The 10,062-nt window shown below is 36.0% G+C and overlaps 1 protein-coding gene across 1 annotated transcript; it reads right to left on the bottom strand.

Annotated features, from left to right (window-relative positions):
• Positions 1-4,567: 4,567 nt before the first annotated feature.
• On the bottom strand, positions 4,568-8,381 carry LOC113362232 (oxysterol-binding protein-related protein 4C-like). Its single transcript, XM_026605176.1, has 5 exons — positions 8,050-8,381; positions 6,106-6,270; positions 5,637-5,985; positions 5,257-5,548; positions 4,568-5,147 (listed from the first exon to the last, which is right to left on the bottom strand). Exons 1-5 carry the CDS (start codon positions 8,050-8,052, stop codon positions 5,078-5,080), a joined length of 879 nt encoding a protein of 292 aa, XP_026460961.1. The 5' UTR covers positions 8,053-8,381; the 3' UTR covers positions 4,568-5,077.
• Between the last annotated feature and the right edge of the window lie 1,681 nt (positions 8,382-10,062).

The raw sequence follows: 10,062 nt of genomic DNA, 5'->3' as shown, positions 1-10,062 counted from the left end.
CCCCCCCCCCCCTCAAGTTGGACATGAAGAGAATTGAAATGTTCAACTTGAACTATTGTTGAAGTAGATGAATGGGAAGGAATCTTTATCATCTTCTTCTCTTCATTTATACGGTCTTCACTCTATAACTTGAACATCATCAGAGTAGTTACTTGAGATGCCACAACACCACTGGTGTATGAAAGTTGACTTAACGGACCTTGATTGTAGCAGAAACTTTAAACTCCACCATTCAGCATTTTCCAGATGATGATGTGCATAGACAATGCAGGCGACAGAACTCCACGGTAGTTACTTAAATTTTTAGTTTTTTTTTTTTTTTTTTTTTTGAACAATAATGGATTGGATGGGCTTGATTCGGAAAAACAAACATGCCCATGAGAATCGATTGAAAAGCTAATTTTAGCTTTAACGAGGAATTAAAATTGAAATTTTATCCGAGTCCATGAAAATCAACTGACTGGCCTGATTAGGAAAAAGAAAACACGATAAAAGGAATCGACCATACTTTGTTTTCTAGAATAGCAAGAAACTTTCTGGAAAGCTTGATCGTCAAGATATTAAATTGATAATAACACAAAGACTAATTGGTCTTAAAATTGACTTCGGATAAATACCCAAAGAAAAATGACATTTTTGATCTTAAAAACCCAAGATTACCAACTTGGAAGAAAATGAAATTGTTGATGCAGGGAAATTACAGTGTACCAACAACAACAATAATATTAGTTGGAGGAATGCACCGATAAAAAAAGAGAACAACCATCTTTGGTGGGAAATAAAAAGAAGGGCCTGTGTATTGATATTTCAGAAGATGATCCGAAGATGGAATCATACATTCAGAATTGATATTTCTTAAAAAAAAATATTAGATAGAGTTTCTGGAATGGGAAACCATGTAAAAAATGACATTCGATATTTCGAACAAAAAAAAATTATTTTGAAACAAATGAGTTTGTGCAGTAATGAAGCTGCAAGCACAGAAACATCTTGTGCAAGATGACCACCATTTACAGTACCATCGTAGAAACAGGCTAAAACGGATGAGTACGAAATTAGTGGAATTGGGATTCAATTAATAAGATATACTAAACATATATTTGAAATAAGAAAACTATTTTGGAAATAAATTCCATTTCTAATATGGCAACAAATTCAATAAAATCCGCTTGACAACTCATAATGACGAAATACTGAGTTTGAATGAGAAAACCAAAAATATAATAGATTTCGAAGATATGGAATATAATCTGTATTTGGAATGAAAAGTGATCTTCGGAAATGGGAGGATATCAGAAAACTTATCGTTTTCGAAATTTAATTGATATGAAAGATAGCCAGGCAACTAGGATTACCCGTAAGAACATGAACTCCAAAAAATGGAATATTGAGTTTAGTTTTTGAAAACAAAATGGGATCAGGACCATTCTGTGTGATTAATCTGATCGCCTATTAAGGGAACAGTTCAGAGTCCATGAAAATTAATGGACTAGAACATATATGTATCAGATAATGCTGATCTTAAAGAGAAGATAATGAGCAAATAATATTCGATAAAAGAGAATACAAATGTTCTGATATGTTGGCTGCCAACATAATATCGGTCAACAATGACTTAGATAATTAACGGGGTTACCGTATGTGATATGAAATCCAAGAATCATATCCTGAATATTTATGAAGATCAATCCAGGAAAATCTGAACTGGAGCAACAAAGATTGTTTTGACAATCAGTGCTAACTTGTTGCTAATGAAGACAAAGAAATAATGATTTGTTCTTTTCTTTTACTCATACTGAACAAATGCTGATGAAAAATGAGATAGACATAAAACCAATAAGGTTTGTCATGTGAGAAGAAAAATTGGGAAAAATCAGTAACACACTGATTTTAGCATGGTTGGAGAAGCTAATCTCCAAGAAACTATGGCTAACGATTTGTGTAGTGGTTGAAACCCATGAAACACAAACGAAAATTGCGGAAGCGATTGTTACTAAACATTATAATAATGATGATGTTATTGTTAGGTAGAATAGAGAAAGCAATGGAAAAATAATAATTTTTTTTTACTACTAAACATCATCAATGAGAAAAACAAAAGCAAGGATCTTTTCCTTCTCTGTAGCATATTAGGTTTATGATAAGAGAGTGGAAATTATAGATCGATAGAGGAAGACAACGATTAAAGTGGTTCGGCACTAACGCCTACGTCCACTGAGAAACCCTTTAGGGTGAAATTAGATTGATCATCAGTAGATACTGAGATGTTCTACATTTACATTGTAATTCCTATTTATAGGAATGATAAGGTTATTAGTAAACCCTAAAACCTAGAAGATAATAACAAACTTAACGTATCTTGACTAGGTAATCTCACTAGAGTAAACAGATGTACTAGCTAGATTAAAATGACTTGGTCTTCTAAATATCTTTGACTTTATCTTCACTAGATGCACGGTTACAGTCTTCATGGTCACCACGCTCGGTTATCTTGTATAGGGCTAGATATTCCAACATATATTTTCATACAGTTTAACTTTAATGCATGTTTGCCTTGTACTATAAACAAGAGTGTTATCTGTCATTATCCCTCTAATTTACATCCTTGTATCCTGATATTTATGTTCGGAATATCTCAGAACAATTAGAGGCATATAGTGGTCATTGTTGTTATACTCCAGTTGTTCGTTCATGTTTTTGCTTTGTGCATGGTTTTAAACCTTGAAGCTGATAGTTAAATTTACTGAAGATTTAGGTCTATTGTAGGTTTAGACTTTGGTTAACAGAGAAGAAGAGATAAGATGGTTTAACAGAATATAAGAGACATAATGATTTTAACAGAAGCGAATATTATTGATTATAATCACACACATTCAATTATACAGAGATACAATTTATATGCAAGAGTTTCTTGAACTTCAAGGTCAAGAAATTCCTAATTGGTTTTGATTTCCAAATATACAGAAGCATAAACTTGTTATCCAAGAGACTACCGTGTACAATGTTGGGTCACATTGCAAATGTACTAGATGTTGTGTTAACACCCTCCCGCAAGCGTAACGGGTTATCTTGAACCGTGAGCTTGAACCGCAATAGACAAAACTGATCTTTAGAAAGTGATTTTGTGAATATATCTGCAATTTGATCTTTGGATGATATAAAACGGACATCAAGAAGTTTGGAAGCAACTTGATCTCGAAAAAAATGATAGTCAATTTCAATATGCTTCTTCCTTGCATGAAATATAGGATTAACAGTGAGATAAGTTGCACCAAAATAAGTTGCAATGGCAAGTCCCCGATATTCAGCTTCAGTATTAGAACGAGATATTGTTTTCTGTTTACGATCACTCCAAGAGATAATATTACCACCCAAATAAACACAATATCCACTAGTAGAACGACGATTATCCAGAGAACCATCCCAATCAGAATCAGTATATGCACTGAAGGATAATTGTAGAGAAGGTGATGGCCGAAGAAGTATACCAAAAGTAGTTGTATTCTTGAGATAACGAAGTATTCGCTGAACTAAACTCCAGTGAAACTCAGTAGGAGTGTGCATAAACTGACATACTTTATTGACAACATATGCAAGATCCGGTCTAGTAAATGTTAAATACTACATAGCTCCAACAATACTACGGTATTCAGTAGCATCAGATAATAAAGTGCTACGATCAGAAGAAATATCACCAGAAATACTAAGAGGAGTTTGAATTGGTTTGACTCCATCCATTTTTGCTCGAACAAGAAGATCATTAGCATAACGCTATTGAGAAAGAAAGAAACCCGAAGAAGTACGAGTTGCCTCAATGCCAAGAAAATAAGACAAGGATCCAAGATCTTTAATCGCAAATTCCTGTTGTAAACGAGTGAGAATACAAGTGATACCTATGGTGCTAGAACCAGTAACTAGATGTCATCCACGTAGACCAACAAATAAATAGTACCATAGGTACCATTGTAAATAAACAGAGACGAGTCACACTTCGATGTAATAAACCAGTAACTAAGTGCCGAGTCTGTGATACCACGTACGAGGAGCATGTTTAAGTCCGTAGAGAGCAGTGTTCTGAAAACCGGCCCGACCCGTCCGGTCAGCCCACTAAACCGGTGACCCACTCACCTTTTTGGGCTGGGCCATCAATGACCCAGTAAATTTACAGAAAATCATTTTGTTTAATGATAATCGGGAGAACCGGCCGCGTTGACCCGTGATCCAGCCGAGTCTGTACGGTTCCCAAATGGATTGATTCGTTTGTTTTTTTTACAAGGAAATTTTACAAGTAGGGAGATTTGATCCTATAACCTATTACTCCTTCAAAATAGCCACAACCACCGAGCCAATTGTTCTTTGGTGAAAACCATGTATATAAATAATATATAATTGATTTTAACAACAAAGCATGAATAAAAAACATACACATATGACCCAGTGAACCCGAGTTGAACCACTGGTTGAACCATTTGACCCTGATCCGGTAATTTTTTCGGTTTGATGTTCGGACCGGTTTTCAGATGCCGCCTACTCACACTGCTAATCTTCTCTCATTCTCCCTCTCCGGATAAAACTTCAACTGAAATGCTAGGGTTTGGTACCTTTATAAGAGACCTCTAACTAATCCCAAAGTTACCGCCGAGGCCCAAGTAAATTTGTGTCCATTATCTAAAATTCACATTGCGATCATGCTCCGTAGGGGTGTGCAACGGACGGATGGTTGCGGATTAGGGGTCACCCGCAACCAAACCGTCAAAGTTGCGGATTTGAAAAATTCAACCATGATCGGCCCAATCACCCGCGGATTTGACATCCGCGAATCAACGGATGATACATGCCGGATGCGGATTAACCGCGGATTTAGTCCAAATGATCCCTTGCCTTCTTTCTTCCTGCTTTTGTTTAGTTTTTCAGCTTTCTTCTAACCTTTTCTTTGGATTTTCATAAGCACAGTTCGTGCTTCAACGTCGTTATACATTTATCATATTTCAAGTTGTGAAACCCATTTACCAAGATGCTCTGTGGCTTCAGCTAATAATCTCAAGGTCCTTCAGAATGACGATGACACATCCATTTACTAAATGTCTTGGTTTCCAGAAAGTGCAAGTACCGAAGTACACATTATAACGTCCTTTATAGTAACAACTCTGAAGTTGAAACAAAAAACAAAAAATGAACTCGTAACCAGAAAGTACTAGTGTATTTTAGATTGGAATATGTGACATATGTTGGTGAATTATAGCAGGAGCATTGTACCTGTCCCAGTGCCCGTCAACCTCATAGATTGTTTTCGATGTCGAAGTATCAATAATCCTCCCTTTCACTGATCTATTATTACCACCGAATCCTAGAAAAGATTTCCCAGTGAAACATAACTCTGCTAGAAGAGCTGACTCTTCACATCGAATGGTTGTATTCCCTGTCCAATCCGTTCTTGGAACTGGAATGAATCTTATTAACAGTTTCGGAGTATTCATCACATAATTTTCACCATGGTTTAAGAGATTCAATTCTCTCTTGCCTTGTACCACTGCTTCAACTAAAGTCCCTATAATAGTAAAAACAAGTTATAATAAGTTATGGATACTACAATGAAGTGTTAAAATGGTTTTATCGGGTTTAAAATTGTGCCATACCATAGAATTTGGGTATTGTTTGTTGTGACCAAATCATCTCCAGTTTCCTTTTCTCATCTGTTGCGTGCAGTGCCGTAACCGGTGGGTGATGTGAGACCTGCTCAAGTAGAACATTTAAGGTTCCATTCGATACATGATGGGTTTCGCGGACAATCGGATTAAAGGGAGCTAAACCAAATATCACCGGACGTGTTGTTGATATACTCCATGCGACGACTGCAGTAAACCTGTCAATTGAACTCTTTCCTTCGTTGCATCGATTTAAGATATCATCGCTACCACCGATGCAATAGAGTGACTCCCCAAAACATTGCGAAGATGATTTTGGCAAATTAAAGAGGGGTGAAAGCTGCAGTAAAACAAGTATGGACAATTAGAAGAGACTTGGTCGTACTAAAATTCAGATTGAAGAATCGAGCCCAATATTTTATATAAAATAATTAAGGATGAGAGAAATAAGTATTCTTGCCTGGAATTTGGTAAGATCGGATCCACGTCGGACATTCTTGAAAAGGCTGAAAACTCTTTGTATTAGATTTGGGGCCGTGTAATCAGCTTCTGATGTATCAATTGATAACGGTGGCGTCAGGGCTGCTGATTTCTTAGTTTGGGACATACCCTTGTCTTCAGTTACCTGTACCATTATTACTAGTACCTTTAGTTATTCACAATGTCTACCACATCTCTAACTCCAACAAAACTCATTAGAGCAACTGCAGTGGTGCCAGTATAACCAAAGACCAAAAAGAAAAAAAAAGACCAAATTTTGGGTTTAATCTGGTGTGTGACCCTACGGTGGAAAAACTAAATTTGGTCAGACGGACATTATACCAACGTCTGGTGTGGGGCGTAGAATATACCAACGCCTGGTGTGGGGCGGGGAGTATACGTTCGCCCGGTGTAGAAAAAAAAATAAAAAAATAAAAAGAAAAAAAGTGGGGCGGAGGTATTATGCCCGCCCCATGCATTTGAAGTTTGTAAAGAGTGGGGAGGAGGTATTAAGCCCGCCCCACACAAAAGATTAAAAAAAAAAAAGACGGGCATGCATTATACGTTCGCCTGGTGTGGGGCGTGGACTATACGTCCGCCTGGGGTGGGACGTGGACTATACGTCCGCCTGGTTATGGCGTGGACTATATAAACGCCCGACTATATTTGGGTTTGGTCTTGGTCGCAGACCAAATTTGGTCTGGATTTTAGTCTTTGAACAAATTTTGATCGATGGTCCGTCCCACTACGCCTATCAACTGGACACTATATTTGGGTTTAGTCGTCCATTGTGGACGCTCTTAGAGCATCCACAGTGGGCGAGTATAACCAAATTTATGGGATGAGATCGTAACACAGTGGGACGGAGTAAAGATCAAATTTGGACCAAAGATCAAATTTCAGACCAAATATGGTCGCGACCAAATCCCAAATTCTAATATAGTCGGGCGTAAATTTAAAGTACGCTTGTTGTTGGGCGTAAATTTAAAGTACGCTTGTTAACGGGCGGAGATTTAAATTACGCCCGATGAAATTTTAATTAAATAAAAAAAAAGAATGAGGCGGACTTTTAAAGTCCGCCTGTTAAAATTTACAAAGAGAGGGGCGGACTTTTAAAGTCCGCCTGATGGAATTTTAGTGAGGCGGACTTTTAAAGTCCGCCTGTTAAAATTTATAAAGGATGGGGCGGAATTTTAAAGTCCGCCTGATGGAATTTTAATGGGGCGGACTTTTAAAGTCCGCCTGACGAAATTTTAATCATGTACCGTTGCGTCACACCACGGACTAAACCCAAATTTTGGTCTTTTTTTTGATCTTTGATCTTTGGTTTTGATCGCACCACTGCAGTTGCTCTTAGCAACATAAAATAATATCTAGACTATTACTTTTTGTGCTTCAAAAATGGGCTAAATTTGGTCCATACAGTAGGTAAGTTACATCAGGTGGTCCAGCTAGTAGATCGAATTCAGGCCCTTGGGCCAAATGCCTGGCTCTTACATAGGAGCCAGAGCGAAGTAAGCCATTTCAAAAAGTTAATATGCAATTAAATAGCTGTTTTTCTTAATTGATACATTTCAGACATTGTCTGAATTAGCCAGAAGATGAACTCTCATTCAATTAATATCAAAAGTTTACATAATCTCTATGGCGTACGCAACTTTCAAAAATGTTCCATGGCTCAGCCTCTACGTAGTTAGGTCAGTTGTTGCAGAGAAATAAACGAATTCGGTTTCTAAACTTTAGTTCTACCAATCAAAATGTCGGTTTAGTAAGTGTCCAAAAGCAATCTTTATTAAAATGCATAAATCAAACATAAGGAATCATATTATATATTTTTATAATGACACAATCAAGGAATAAACTGAAACTAATACGAAAGTATAAAACCAAATTTAGACAGACAGATCATAGATGGAGTACATACCATTGTAGCGACGATGATGATTGATGAAGCAGTGAGAGAGATACACTGACCAAGTTTGTGTTAACTACAAAATGATGATGAGGTTTTCTGGTTTGGATTGGTGTTTTTGGATAGTGGGTGGTAACTACAAAGTGAAAATCAAAGAAGAGATGCGTTTCCGGTCGATGTTATTTATATATATGCTTTAAAATAAAGTTTTGTAGTTTTCCCAAGGGAAGAAGGAAACGGATAAAAAAAGGTACGCATGATTGGAAACTTCTTGCAGAAGAGGTTGGTTAAGCCGTAGTAGGAGGTTAGGTTCACATTGTGATGAAGAAGGGACGATAGTTGAAGACTAGTGGGGGCTTACTTGTTTTATTTGCAGGAGAAAATTCACTATTTGGTGAAGATACCTAAAAGAAGATATTCCGTGTGTCCCATAATAAATGATAAAAGAGAAGATTTATTAATATGGAGTCATGGACCGTATGGTTACTTGCACTCTATTCTAATATATAGTCCAGAGATTAATGAAATTCGCGAGATCCGGGTTAATAAGGAGTAGTATCCATATTAATTGCGGTATACCAAATAAAATAAAATTGGATTGTCCTTAGCCAAATAGTTTTGAAAAATGACTAAGTACTTCTAAGTGATTAGCAGTAATTTAAGCTTATGAATTTTGTTACGAATCTTGTCGAAAAAGATTTCGGAAAATTTTGGGTTTTTGATAATTTTGTAAACGAAAATAAATTATTCTACTCAAACACTTCTCAAGATCGAATCGAACATGGTTTGGTTGGTTTAATTCATCAAATGATCGTAGCATTTCAGATTTTCAAAGTTCAGTTTATGAAAAGTCTCCATGCTCGACTGAGATAAAGAACACCGACTAAACACTTTCAGAAGTCAATCCATGAAAATTCGGCTAGTCCACTAAAACAAAACATGCCGGTCAGACATTGGTTTTTCACATTTATAGCCGTCATGGTCGAAAATGCTATTAGTCTTTATACTTATTTTTACAAAACCATGACGTCGACCAATAACAAATTTGTTCACAGAAAAACTTGTTTTATGGGAGTTATTAATCGTCAAGGGTTGGATTTTCAAAACTTGACGACTATTCATACTACATTACTAGTTGTCAAGGTTTAGAGATGAAGCCCATGATGACCCTGTGAATGTTACTTTCAGAAATAAAATTCTATGAAAAGTTGTCACGTTATTAATCCTACAATCTTGACGAGTCAAAATAAATATGAAAAGTCGTCATGCTCGACCAATAAATACCATGACGACCATATAACTACAACTCAACAATTTGAATTTTCCTGATCTCCATTCAAACAATGTAAAGTACTATATAGAGTTTCAATGAATTAATCAACAATGAAAAATGTTTAGTCGATGAGTTTTTATTCATTTGGAAACGATGCAATATAGAGAAGGAGGAATAAATTGTCATTGCCGATTCAGATATTTTTAACATTTTCTCCGAGTGAGATAACTGGTCGTTAGCCGATCTTTTTCTTTAAAAATGAAATGAAAATATTCAAGGTAGGAATACTTTATTAAACTTGAAAAAAGACTTTAGCATTTTATTAGTTTCAAGTTCCAAGAAAATTGCCAAATAAAGTGACAGTAATGTGTTTGTCATTTATATTTTTAATTTCTGTTTTTAATTATTTAAAAAAAATATATTTTACTTTTTTGAAGAAATTTTTTTTTATAGTTTTTCGCTATTTACCAAACCCAAGCTTAACCTAGGGTAGCCTGCCAACTTGTCAGCCAAATATACTTTTATTTTTTAAAACATAACTAGATTGGCTGATAAGTTATCAGTAGAATTTCATTTCGTAACATCCGAACTTCACTTTTTAACTGCAGAACGTAAGTTCGGCTGACTCGAGCAAAAAAAGTAGAACATCCGAACATAGCACTATTCTTCTTGAAGTGATGTTCGGATCACATTTTTGTGTTTAATTATCAGCCGGACAGTTCATCAACATTTTCAGAATAAAGAAAAATGAG

The sequence above is a fragment of the Papaver somniferum genome, chromosome 3 (genome assembly GCF_003573695.1).
Source record: "Papaver somniferum cultivar HN1 chromosome 3, ASM357369v1, whole genome shotgun sequence".
Lineage (NCBI taxonomy): Eukaryota > Viridiplantae > Streptophyta > Magnoliopsida > Ranunculales > Papaveraceae > Papaver > Papaver somniferum.
The sequence above is the reverse complement of the archived record's forward strand: the minus strand, read 5'-3'. Positions and strand labels throughout refer to the sequence as shown.

Bases quoted from the DNA above. Each gene is read 5' to 3' on its own strand.
- LOC113362232 (XM_026605176.1), bottom strand. The intron at 5,549-5,636 runs GTATGGCACAAT...TTACTATTATAG, and splicing joins AACAATACCCAAATTCTATG to GGACTTTAGTTGAAGCAGTG. The intron at 5,148-5,256 runs GTACAATGCTCC...TTTCAACTTCAG, and splicing joins GTTGACGGGCACTGGGACAG to AGTTGTTACTATAAAGGACG.